The 13,640-nt window shown below is 35.7% G+C and overlaps 1 protein-coding gene and 1 pseudogene across 3 annotated transcripts; one reads left to right on the top strand and one right to left on the bottom strand.

Annotated features, from left to right (window-relative positions):
- Window positions 1–110: 110 nt before the first annotated feature.
- On the bottom strand, window positions 111–9,827 carry LOC306863018 (putative ferric-chelate reductase 1). 2 transcript variants are annotated; one of them, XM_079406157.1, is made up of 16 exons: window positions 9,729–9,827; window positions 8,902–9,097; window positions 8,645–8,796; window positions 8,346–8,440; window positions 8,126–8,273; window positions 7,809–7,991; window positions 7,376–7,474; window positions 6,974–7,124; window positions 6,777–6,890; window positions 5,800–5,915; window positions 5,638–5,724; window positions 4,894–4,991; window positions 1,904–1,962; window positions 1,460–1,603; window positions 1,052–1,152; window positions 111–953 (listed from the first exon to the last, which is right to left on the bottom strand). In XM_079406157.1, exons 1-16 carry the CDS (start codon window positions 9,732–9,734, stop codon window positions 861–863), a joined length of 1,842 nt encoding a protein of 613 aa, XP_079262283.1. In that variant the 5' UTR covers window positions 9,735–9,827; the 3' UTR covers window positions 111–860. The 2 variants fall into 2 exon arrangements, with proteins under 2 accessions (XP_079262283.1, XP_079262284.1); XM_079406158.1 differs by having other exon boundaries at window positions 112–953; window positions 8,902–9,057; window positions 9,729–9,787.
- A 1,312-nt stretch (window positions 9,828–11,139) lies between these two features.
- Window positions 11,140–12,633, top strand: LOC306863669 (glycogen debranching enzyme-like; annotated as a pseudogene). The gene is made up of 3 exons: window positions 11,140–11,221; window positions 12,194–12,404; window positions 12,496–12,633. The product of its transcript is annotated as a glycogen debranching enzyme-like (transcript).
- The last annotated feature ends 1,007 nt before the right edge of the window (window positions 12,634–13,640 follow it).

Below are 13,640 nucleotides of genomic sequence, written 5' to 3'. Positions count from 1 at the left end.
TTATGTTAATGAGCAACCACACCATATTGTCTTTGTATTAAAATACAGTAACACTTCACAGGAGAAAAAACTTCTTCACACAGAAATTACTACACATACATCATGATATTCAATCTAAATTACATAATTTATCAAAACATGGCAAAAAATAGTCAGGCAGCAACACAGGTACCCATGATAACAGTGCAAAGACACATGTTAATACAAAATGTATGCACATATTCTACAAGATAAAGCTAGTAACACAGTTTAATTTCAAACGTTTTATTTCAAAAGGTGATCAATCTGTCAGAGATTGTCATCTGTGCAAAAACCTAAAATAAATGGTCCACTTCATCCAAACTACATTCAGTCACATAATAATATTAACATTTCAGGCAACAGTAACACCCACAAATAAATCTTTAAACCCACAAATCAGTATTAGGCACTAGAATCAAGAATAGGGTGGTTAAAACATGATTATTTCATATTTAGAAAAAGACATACACCGTGTCAAGACCAGCATGATTACTTGATCTGTAAACAATGTTAATTTAATGCGCTCACCAAATATCACACAAAAATATGTTCCTCAGATTCCAAATAACTAAAAATTTAAATAACAAGCAGAAGTTGTTCTTTACGACAAAACATTTATAGGTAAGCAATATTGTACATATATAATAAAAAATGCTAAATATATACTAAATTGATTTATACCCCAGCAGACAAGAAATCTGATTTCAAATCAGACAATTTCATTCTAATAATCAACATAAATTGACAGTCCAACTCTATATTTCTTTGGCTTGTTTTAAAATAGGCATGATTAGTGAAAGTCCCAAAAACTAAACGTGTAAATGACTGCTGAGAGTGTGTCATACTACACTGATGGTCCAAAGGAGAACAGTTAGAAATCCCAGATTTCCGCAAAGAAAAATAGCCAGAACTATGTTTTTAAAACAGGATTCCTGGAAAAAGAAAAAGAAAATGCAATGAACAAATCAGGATATATCATCAATGAAATGCATATGTTTCTCATGAGGAAGTAAACACAAACTCAACTCACCACACTATAAGTCTCATTCTCATCATGAACAAACACAATCTCCTCTTTGTCATCAGAGTTAATATGTTCAGTGTAGATTTTGACATTTTTAAAATATTTACCTTAAAAACACAAGACAAACATAAGAATAAGAATACTGAATGCACATTTAAATTAAAGAATAAAGCATTCACAAATAACTTGTTTTTTTGTAGTATAAAAACATTGTTTTGCTCTGAATGTTTGTGGCATTTCAAACTGATTAGCATTCAACATTTCAATTACTACTGCAGTATAAAACCTTTTACAATTTAATGGATTCATACAGCACAAATTATGTCCTGCATGGGCGCAAAGAAACACTACACATACAATAAATAGCTGTTTGGAAATGAATAAAGAAAACAAGTCTGAGGGCAGTTTACTGACCTATAGGTAAAAATCCCCTCCGATGGACTTCCAGAACCAAATCTGCCAGCACAAACCACACCACAATGGCTGCCAGGACCCCTGTGGACCACGGATCAGGCAGGAGTAGAGCTTGCTGATGGATCCCGAAGAAGATGGTGACAACTAAATCATGAAAACACACAGCTTAGTTATGACAGTGATTAATAACACATACTGCTAATACTTCAGGTCCCCCTTAACTAATATAACCCCTGACATAAAAAACAGGACCAGCCTCCATAAGAGTAAACTATAAAATATTACATATATGCAATCAGCTAACAAAAAACTACACAATTTTATTCAAATAAAACTCAATTTTATTGAATGTACAAAGCTGATTTCTGCAGTCAGCACTGTTGTTAATATGGATCAGAGCCACATAATTACCCATTCAAGACTATTCACAGCAATGTTTCTTACCAGCCACGACTCGAGCTACTGTTCCTGTTCCAAAATGCATCCAGTTGAAGATATATCTCCTGAGAGCAGGTTATACAGAAAATACATTTAAAAACATGACTTATGAATTAATATTAATATAACAGTGATCTACACAACAGGTTTCTAAAATAGTATAGACAACAAATTCAGACGCTCTGTCTGTATACTGGAATTGCTTACTGTCCTACAAATGTTTTGCAGTATGTACTGTATAGTGTGTACCATTTTTTAAATAATATAACTCCTGACAAACAAATCAGAGGATGTTCAAATCTCATACTATCATACATCCCATACTATTTGTGCAGTATGCATACTGTGTGTTCAACATTTTTATGAAGAATCCAGGGGCTTTGTATAATATTTAGGTCAGTAAGAAATTTGGGAATTTTATTTTTAAATGTTTTTGAAATAAGTCTCTAATGCTCACCAAGGCTTAATTATATATATATGAAGAGTTAAATTGCAAAAACAAAGTTATCTGTATATATGCATATATATATATATATATATATATATATATATACACATACATATATACACATTAGTGCTGTCAAATGATTAATCACGATTAATCACATCCAAAACACTATTTTTTTTACATAATATATATGTGCATTGTGTATATTTATGTATATATAAACACACAAACATGTATATTTATATTCATATATAATTTCTATTTTATATCAATATAACTTATTTTTCTTAAATACATGCATGTGTGTGTATTCATATATACATAAGAAATATACACAATACACATTATGTAAACAAACTTTTATTTTGGATTCGGGTAATCGTTTAATTAATCGTTTGACAGCACTAATATACTGTATGTAATAGATATACACAAATAAATAAAATATACATACAGTATCTAACAGAAGTGAGTACACCCCTCATATTTTAGTAAATATTGTATCTTTTCATGTGACAAAACTGAAGAAATGACACTTTGCTACAGTGTAAAGTAGTGAGTGCACAGCTTGTATAACAGTGTAAATTTGCTGTCCCCTCAAAATAACTCAACACACAGCCATTAATGTCTAAACTGCTGGCCACAAAAGTGAGTACACCCCTAAGTGAAAATGTCCAAATTGGCCCCAAAGTGTCAATATTTTGTGTGGCCACCATTACTTTCCAGCACTGCCTTAACCCTCTTGGGCATGGAGTTCACCAGAGCTTCACAGGTTGCCACTGGAGTCCTCTTCCACTCCTCCATGACGACATCACGGAGCTGGTGGATTTTAGAGACCTTGCTCTCCTCCACCTTCCGTTTGAGGATGCCCCACAGATGCTCAATAGGGTTTAGGTCTGGAGAGATGCATGGCCAGTCCATCACCTTTACCCTCAGCTTCTTTAGCAAGGCAGTGGTCGTCTTGGAGGTGTGTTTGGGGTCATTATCATGCTGGAATACTGCCCTGCGGCCCAGTCTCTGCTTCAGTATGTCACAGTACATGTTGGCATTCTGGGTTCCCTCAATGCAGCGTGGCATAGGCAATCAGCCTGTGGCACTGCTCAGGTGTACTGTAAGCCCAGGTTGCTTTGATAGCGGCCTTCAGGTCATCTGCATTTTTGGGTCTGGTTTTTCTCATCTTCCTCTTGACAATACCCCATAGATTCTCTATGCGGTTCAGGTCAGGCGTGTTTGCTGGCCAATCAAGCACAATAACACCATGGTCATTGAACCAGCTTTTGGTATCTTTGGCAGTATGGCCAGGTGCCAAGTCCTGCTGGAAAATGAAATCAGCATCTCCATAAAGCTTGTCAGCAGAAGGAAGCATGAAGTGCTCTAAAATTTCCTGGTAGATGGCTGCGTTGACTGTGGACTTCAGAAAACACAGTTGACCAACACCAGCAGATGACATGGCACCCCAAATCATCACTGACTGTGGAAACTTCACACTGGACTTCAAGCAACATGGATTCTGTGCCTCTCCACTCTTCCTCCAGACTCTGGGACCTTGATTTCCAAATGAAATGCAAAATTTACTTCTGAAAAGAGGACTTTAGACCACTGAGCAACAGTCCAGTTCTTTTTCTCCACAGCCCAGGTAAGCCGCTTCTGACGTTTGTCTCTGGTTCAGAAGTGGCTTGGTAGCCCTTTTCCTGAAGACATCTGAGCGTGGTGACTCTTGATGCACTGACTCCAGCTTCAGTCCACTCCTTGTGAAACTCTCCCAAGTGTTTGAATCAGCTTTGCTTGACAGTATCTCAAGCTTGCGGTCATCCCTGTTGTTTCTTCCTTCCAGTCAACTTTGCATTTAATATGCTTTGATACAGCACTCTGTGAACAGCCACACCTTTCGGTAAGGACCCTCTGTGACTTACCCTCTTTGTGGAGGGCGTCAATGTTCGTCTTCTGGATCATTGCCAAGTCAGCAGTCTTCCCCATTATTGTGGTTTCAAAGAACAAGAGATACCCGGAATTTATACTGTAGAGATGGCCATTAATTAAAAATCAAATGTAAATATTCTAATATTTTGAGATACTGATCTTTGATTTTCATGAGCTGTAAGCTCTAATCATCAAAATTAAAACAAAAAATATTTTGAAATGTTTTACTTTACATGTAATGGATCTAAAATATATGAAAGTTTCACTTTTTGAAATAAGTTACAAGAAAAAATGAACTTTTTCACGATATTCTAATTTTTTTAGATGCACCTATATATATATATATATATATATATATATATATATATATATATATATATATATATAAAAAAACCAGATTGAGACACTTTATCCAATTTGACAACAATATGGCAACATAGCAATTTATTGTGACAATCTGCATTAAACTATAGTAAAAACATATTTGATACGCAATATATTAAATACTAAATATATATTCGAAAATAATATGCAGTACATAGTAAATAAATACTGCATTGTATGCTAGTAGTTCATTCTGGATATTTCTTTTCTGGCTGTATTGTACTGTACTGTCACCAATATTTACCTTGAGGCATCTGGCGCAGGTCTGAAAAGTGCCATTACAGGTTGGATGACAGTGAGTGCCATGACAACACAGCCTAAATAGGGGTGTATGCCTGCCCGCTGTGGATAATACAACACAGATTAGAATCCACTGTAAACATGAAGCTAAAATTGTCAACAAACTTTGATTCAACAAACTTCATGAAGCAATTATTAATGACAGGAAACAGCTTTTCAAAGGCTGCCAAAAGTACAAGGTTGATGGATATTATTTTGTGTGGGGGTGGGTTTGGCGTGGAACAGGGCGCCCTCTGTTGATCATACATAAGAAGTGACAGAAGCTCTGACACCTGATACTTGGCAAGAGGTTTGTTACAGATGCCCCTGTTGAGTCACAAATGTGTCCCTCATGCTCAGCCTTACGGATGCATACACGTGTCGGCTTGAGGCTCAAATAAACCAGCACTTGCAGACTTAATAAGACACTTGATCAACACTGTGCTTGATTAATCCCTGAAGAAAAGTGGTTATGTTTTTCAGAAACGGGCCAAAAAGATGCCACATGGTGGGTCGCTTCTATTGAACATGGGATATTCATTCGCTTGCTTTTTTATTCTGAGCAGACAGCATGTGGGTCTGACACATTGGCAGTGCTGCTGAACAGTCAGAGGTGTGTGATGAAGGGGGTGAAAATATGACACACTGTTAAAGCATGAATATTACTCACAGGCAGACATTTATGTGTGTGCGTGTGTGTGTGTGTTACCTTGCTCCAGCCTCCTCTGTACATAAAAGGCAAAACAAAGCCGACCAAGGTGAGCAGAACTGTGAGGGCCATTAGCATTCGATGTAACTGTGGAAACAAAAAGCCTTGATGATTCACATTTGAAAAGTAATTAAATCCTCATTGTATCAAACAAGCTCCTACCTGAAACCAGACCTTCTGCCCCAAAATATTCCTTTCAGGCCAATCGGGTTTGAAGTATCGTGCCATGATGACACCAGCACTGACGGTCGATGTCCAGGCGATCAGCATGAAAGCCCCTATAGATACAAACAGACTGAGTCCCAGAACAGTCTACGGAAACCAAATGTTATCTATAAACTTTTATATTTTAGTAAATGTTGCCACATGGGTGTTACTATGCGATTAAAAGGGTGTTCTGGGTGTTTGCTAGGATGATGTTTCCTGCCTAGATCCCAAACCAGTTTTATTTTAGTATTATTTATATACTATTATAATACAAAAAACTATTTTGAATTGGCTTTTATTTTGATATTTTCATTTATTTTATATATTTTTTTTTAAATGGAAATATTTTGTAACGTACTCAAAACAGTGTTATTTTAGTATTATTGATCTACCATCATTAAATAATTATTATTACTATTACTTAACGTTTTAGCTTTTATTTTTATATTTTCAGTTTTGATTTTAATTTTAGTTTGAGTAATTCTGTTATGTGATTTTGTATTTTTTGTTTTTATTTAGTGTTTAGTTTAGTAATTTTCATCATCCTCAACATACGCTTATTTTAATTTCAGCTGCCAAGTCAACATTTCTAAGTTTTTTTCTAAGTTTCATTTGAGTAAATTAATTTTTTCATAAAATATTTATGCTTAATTTTATTTCAGCTGTGTTTCAATTAACAATTCTTATAGATTCTTGTAACGATCCAAATAAACGATTCCTTATAGTTTTAGTTAAAAATAACAACTCAGGCCCAAAAATGTCCAACCTCACGGTATTCTTCAGTATAAATGTCAATGTAAATTTAGAGGATTTTTGCCCCCGGTGAAAATAATTTCATATATTTAATTCAGCATTCAAATGCACTGTATAGCTCACTGAATAGCATATTATAAATCACATTCAGTATAAAGAATTTTATTATTTGGCCTCACCATGATATTTCATGAGCAGGGGCGATCGAGAACCAGTTAGATCCTCAGGAGGTCCCGTTATAGCTGTCTGATAGGTTGAAATCAGAGGCTGGCGGTCATGTCGATGGGTTCGCCCTGGAGAAAGAGAAAGAGAGTCTTTTGACACTACTTCCAATGAAAACAAACAACAACAAAGAATCAAAAAAGTAATATCTCACCATCTTCAGCTCGACCATGAGCCATAAAGAGGTAGTAGATCTGGTCCAGATTGAACATGTTCAGATTCTCAAGTGGGAGGATTATGTCTCTGCGGAAGCTACACTGAATCACTCCATCTGAGAGCCTCCATGCTGTGTCCTTCAGAATGTTCTAGAAATTAATAGCCATAGCTCTGTGTGAGAAGCAGCAGTACATTTATTTATTTCATTATTAATCAAAAATGTTGCTTGTCAATAATTATTTTCAGTGTTTGAAAAAGAACAGGATGGACATTCTGCGAATCATCTTTTGTGTTTACTAAGTCATATGGATTTCGTATGACATTAGGTCAAGTAATTTAACTTTAAACCACTGTGTGCTTTTTGTCAAACATTTTCACTGTTCAATCAATACCGTTATACCTGTGAAGAGTATTCTGGGTGAGTCCGTCCAGAAACATATGCAGTCTTGATTTCAACTCTGTCTGTGTCTCTAATACACAAGTAGACATCATCTTTCCCCTGAAATGCACGACACATTTGCTATTATTTATGCCAAGACATACTATTATGTCATTCAAAGGCATAATAATAATAGTATTTTTGTCATTTTTATTTTTGTTTATTCTTGAAAAATAAGTCTATAAAGTTATTTTTTTACATTTCAGTTTAGTTTGTTGTTTTAGTACTTCAAGTTTAATTAAAAATATATATATTTTATTGTATTTCAGTTCATTTTATTCTATTATATTCATAAGAGAACATAGTGCTTGTCATGTTACAAAAGGTCAAAGTAGTATATGTTATATAATAAGTTGTGAAATAAGAAATTATTATAAGCATTTGTGTATTTTACCATCCATTTGTCCTGTGATAAGGCAAAGGACACGTAACCCTCTGCAGGTCCACTGAGCTCAAACATCACACTACTACTCAAAGCCCTGAAGGACAGGAAGTGACACGCAGTGTCATTTTGTGGGTCACAGCCCTCTGGATCTCTCAGACAGGACTTCCTGCTTCCACAGCCCTCAGAAGTGAACTGAAGATGAGATGAGAATATTAATATTTATTAGTATTATTTAGATATTCCAATTGTTTTGAGAATGAAAGGGTCACAAACTCATGACAGTGTGTAAACTGCCACTCCAGTAACTTAAGCATTGTTTGACTCACCGAATGTGACAGTATTGAGGAAGTTGTGGTTTGGGCACCAATGGACCCACCAGAGTTAGTTTGTGGTGGAGGAGTGACACCGTTTTGGGACACTACGGGACCTGGACTCTTCACCCAGTATTCTTTATAGCCTTGAGCAACAGTTACCCTGAAAGCAAAGAAAAAGTACATCAAGTTTCATAACTATCAAGGTGGGTAAAAACAGCATTTGAATACTTACAGAAACTGCACACTGGAAGGAGAGTCAGATGGTGCAACCCAGATCACCTGGACCTCAGTCTTATGGGATTCACTGTTATGACTCACAGCAGAGCCCTGAGCATATCGAAAATTATGTTTATCTGATGAAGAAGCGTCTTCATACCATTTCCTATTTTATTTTTAAATATTCAATTTAATTGAGTTAATAACAAATACTAGAAATATATGCTCAATGAGTATATTCTTAATGAGCGAGTCATTCATTCAGTGTTGTAGTAAATATTTTGTCCTCAATAAAAGGATACTACAATCACTGACCTCTTTACTGTCGCACGTAAGAAGCTGAGATATGCGTGGATCGATTAACTTAAACGATCCAACTTTTTCATTGAGATTCTCAGCATTTCTTGCTTCTATGAGGAATCCTTTGAAGTAATGTTTGCCCTCTGAAGACGCCATTAATAATGTCACTGTAAATAGGAACAATAGATGATACATTATTCAATATCTATTTGCAATATTTTAAAAGCCTTAACATAGAACAAGTATCAAAATACTGCTAACAGTATTCCTACCTTTGATTTGGTCTCCAGGGCTGAATTGGGATTTGTCTGCTATGATATTAAATGGTGGATTTTTGGTGCTGGGTTCATAGCCATGTTGGGGTGTCATGTCCCCACAAGCCACTTCAACGTCTCCATTACTGTAGCAAATGACCATCTCTGAACATACTGAGAGCAGCACCAATACAATCCACATTTTCACGAGAACCTGTTACGAATCAATATTTACTGCAAAATCATTGGTAATTTGAAAAGGAATCAATGTGTTGCTGAAAAAAAACATAGTAATACCATAGTACTTCTCTGAGTTATCAGCAGAATATATAGAACTTAACTTCATGTCAATAATTCATTGATGAAAATACATATAGCCAACTGTGTATTACTATTTTTTAAATACTTGTCTTTTTCTGAGAAAGCTGCAAATAAAGATAAGAAGGGGCTGCAACTGTTACTGATTAGTACTAGAAGACTGAAGAGTTTCAACACTCAAAGTCACTGATCTCATCTATAGAAAAATTAATGCAAAAATAATTAAGCCACAAATTCAAGTTGAAGTTTTTATGACACATAGACTGGTGTCTAAAGTGAGATATATGGGTCAAGGTCATGTTTCTGTCTCGTGCTAGACATAAACTGATACAGATAGATAAGAATAAAAGTGTTAATGGAAGCAAAGTGGGGAAATTTGATCTCTTCGGTAAAAACAAGCATCAGCTATACACAAATAGCAGCTACTTCCTAATTGAGAAGACGTCTGCGCATATGTAAAAAAGGCCAAACAGAGAGACAAGCACATTAACTTGCTGATGGAAGGGTAGAATAATACATATGCTTACCTCCATTTATCTAAAATAAATTACCATCGCACGTTACAGAAAACGAAAGCACAGGTTGTAATTGAGTTGCATGGCACGTGGTACGATATGGGCGAGCTCTTTGCAGAGTGGCGTGTGATTGGTTGAATGCCTTACCCAAAGATACTCTCACAGACGTGTGGGCGGGGCTACAATGAATGACAAACAATACTAACTGGATACAATCTAACTAGCTCCACTACAAATTCAGCTTTCATTACCAAATAGTAAGAGTGAAAAGTAATAATAATAAACACCCCAAGTAGAAGTTTACAGTTAGTAATATTACACTTTAAAATCAAACAATTAAAAATATTTGCAAAGATTATTATTAAATATTTACATTTTAATCCTTAAATTTGAATGGCCTAGGGGCGTTTATTATCATTATTATTGTTTTTTTATTACTTGGCATTTGTAACAAATAATTCATTTTTTGTTATTTGTAACAATTTGTAATTCTACTTAGATTCAGTCCTCAAATTTGATTGGCCTAGGGGCGTTCCAATATGTGTGCTTGCTTCTCGACGCATATTCAGAACGGATGTGAATGGAGCAAGACAGAATAGCGTTTTATTTGAAGGCCGCAGTATAATACTACTAATAATGTAAGCAGTATCACACGAACAAATGTCCTATACTGAATAATCAGTATGGCCGTTATTACCTGTGGCACTGGGCCTTACGCCACAGGTAATCCAAGTCATGTTGGTATGCAGGCTGTTGTTAGCTTGTGCTTTTTGCTGAAATACACTAGTAATAATAATAAATAATTGGTTATAAAATAGCCATTACTGATAACAATAATAATAATAAAAAATATTTTACATAACACACTTGTGCTGCATGGTCAAAGCATGTTCCTCACAGGCTTTGCCTGATGTAACCAGTGAGATGTTACTCCAAAGGTACTAGCTATATTTAGGGTCACTGAAAGGTCATGTCACCTCAGATGCATAACCTTATTAAACGCATAAAGTCTGTTCTATGGCCAACATTGGGTGGCACCTCGGTGAGGAGTCTGTCGGATGTTGCTGGTAATTAAACTTTCAATAACTAATTTAAGTTATGGCACATCATTTTAATAGTTACCTTCTATCTATCTATCTATCTATCTATCTATCTATCTATCTATCTATCTATCTATCTATCTATCTATCTATCATTGTATCCCTGTGCTGTTTTGTCAGGTTAGGTCAGTAGGTCAGATTTTTATGCAAGCATTAGTTAAGAAACTGAATCTGTGAAACGTGCAAATCCCCCACTAGCCTATATCAATTGCAGCAAATTGTTCACATGTTGTTCGTTGTTATCGTATGGCAGCCTGCTCTCTTGGAGATCCAGAGGTAACCTCTCCTGTGTTTAAAGGGCATTCCAAAAAAGCACCGCCAACATGTTCCGTGGCAAACAGACCAGAGTTCTTCTCCTGAATGACATGGAGAGCCTGGAGCACACTCTTTTTCTCCTGGAGCAAGGTAGGTCTAATTGTTACAACTTCTTTCTTGTAATCAGTTGTGCATTGCAAATGCAGTGTCATAATCATCTATGATATCATGATGTTTATTTTATTCTTTTATATATTTATTGTGTCATTTTTAATGCTGGTGTTAATGCATCATTTATTCTTCCTCTTTTATTATTCTTAGTTTATTACTCTCTGCAACTCAACACTTTGGACCCCTGGAGGAGCTTTGGATAGATTTACGTGTTACTCGTGGTGCATGGGAACCGAATATCACATTCAAAAAGCTGTCACAGTTTATGTTATATAGCAGAGGAATGTGCTGGTGTTCTAAGCCATTTTCTGTGGTGCTTATAGGTTTTGCAGTGCAGATAATGTAAATATAGTTTACTACATTACGCAAAGGTCAATTTGTTGCTGTATATGAAATAGAAAACCAGCATACTGCTTACTTAAACCATGGGTTTCCTCTGGAATTTTTATGGGTTTGTAAAATAGCTTAAATAGCTTAGATTTCTGAGTAAGTCTACTTGAAGAGATTTTTGTTGTACAGCATAAATTTTCTACAATTTCCACATTTTAGCACTGGCTTTTTGCACTGGATGTCTCTAAATATGCAATAAAATACCATGCATTAGATACATTTTTTCAAATTGTACACCAAAACAAAATATGCAAAAGTAACATCATGGTTTTTATAAACAATGTCTTTAATAAAGGAGAAAGAACATATTTCATTAATAGATAACTGCAAATATTTATGACTATTTGTTTTACATGATTTACACAATACATGAAAAATATATATTTAAGCCCTTTTATTTAAAAAAAAAAAGGTGCTAAGTACTACAGCATAAGTTATTGAACATAATCATTTACGATGCAAGGATGCACTATTTCATCAAAAGTTTCAGATTTACAGGGTTATTTGATGTTCAACGTCCCCTGCTGTTTTCTCATGTGACTCACATTTCAATTCACTTAGGTTTTGAGCTTCAGTTCCGCTTGGGTCCGACCCTGCAGGGTAAGAGTGTGCATGTCCACACCAACTACCTAGCACCGGGCAAGAAGTTCGTCAGCTCTAGCTTCCGTCAGCTGGGGTGGGTGAACCCCAGCGGCAGAGAGGATGATTCAGACAAATACTGCAAACTGGACCTGGAGATAGCAGGCTCTTATCAGTATTACTTTGGGTGTGGGTAAGTTGTATTATTGTTTTTACTTCTTGTAATTTGGGCAGGATCTAATTGCCTTCCTAGAAAAAAAGGTGTTACCCTACTGTGTATGCAGGCATGAGGAAAGTGCCGGAGGTGGCTACATTGTTGTGGATCCAGTGTTGCATATTGGCCATGAGAGGAAGATCCTGCCTCTGATTGCATTACTGTTCAGACTTATCTGGCTAAGTGTTTGGGCCCTCTGGATGAATAGCTAGACAGACTCAGAGTGTCCAAGGAAACTGGTATGAATCAACTGTTGAAACTCATGCATGACAAACATATACAGTACTAACATCTATAAAATGGGTATTTACTCCCTGTTTTGGTTTATGGAGTGTAATATATAAGACAAAGACACATTCCTCATAAAATCAGGTTGCACTTCATCCTCTTTGACCATCTGTTGGTTATTACAGCTTTTCAGAGTCACATAAATAATGTATTAGCACGCAAGCCACATGTGCCACATAAGTCTAGACAAGATTTTTCTAATTTGACAAAATTAAATTAATATTAATTTCCCTTTCAGCTGCAAACGAGCTCAGTTTTTAAATAATTAGTGGTGTTGGCTAATTCAAACACCAAGTAACAACCTATTTTGTTCAAATTTAGACATGTACAAAAAAACTTTTACAAAATTTATGTGAAGAAGATGGAATTATTTATACATGTTTTTTTATGTTCAGGTTACAATATGATCCACTTCACGCCTCTTCAGAAACTAGCTGACCAGCTGATCAGCTAGAGTTGAACCCTGATTTCTCCCCACCTGGAAAGAATTACACCTGGATGGATGTGTGCAACCTGACAGAAAAAATTAAGAAAGAGTGGAACATGCTTTGCATCACAGATGTGGCGTACGACCACACGTTTCTGCTACATCTTTAGCATGTAGTGAAGAACGCTAGGAGAATATTCCAGCACTGCATTGAGTTTCCAGTGTCTGGAAGCCTTGGGCTATGGCTGTTCATCTTATTGGAATGACAGTTCAAGTTCAAGTTTATTTGTATAGCGCTTTTTACGATACAAATCATTGCAAAGCAGCTCTACAGGAAATTAAGTTTACACAATATATTTATATATTGCAGAACCTTAATATATTTAACTTATGGCAAAATTTGGTAATTCTATATGTTGTCTGAGCATTGGCATCCTCCGAAAAATTCATAAAGTCATTACTATTAAACTGTGAGGGAATATTTAGATCGGGTGGCGTCT

The sequence above is a fragment of the Barbus barbus genome, assembly GCF_936440315.1.
Source record: "Barbus barbus genome assembly, chromosome: 44".
Classification (NCBI taxonomy): Eukaryota; Metazoa; Chordata; class Actinopteri; order Cypriniformes; family Cyprinidae; genus Barbus; species Barbus barbus.
Note: the sequence above shows the minus strand (reverse complement) of the source record. Positions and strands in the feature narration are given on the sequence as shown.

Excerpts from the sequence above, each read along its gene's own strand:
- LOC306863018 (XM_079406157.1), bottom strand. Across the intron at positions 8,441-8,644 it reads TTACGTGCGACAGTAAAGAG|GGCTCTGCTGTGAGTCATAA; the intron begins GTCAGTGATTGT and ends CGATATGCTCAG. Across the intron at positions 1,153-1,459 it reads GAGGGGATTTTTACCTATAG|GTAAATATTTTAAAAATGTC; the intron begins GTCAGTAAACTG and ends TGTGTTTTTAAG.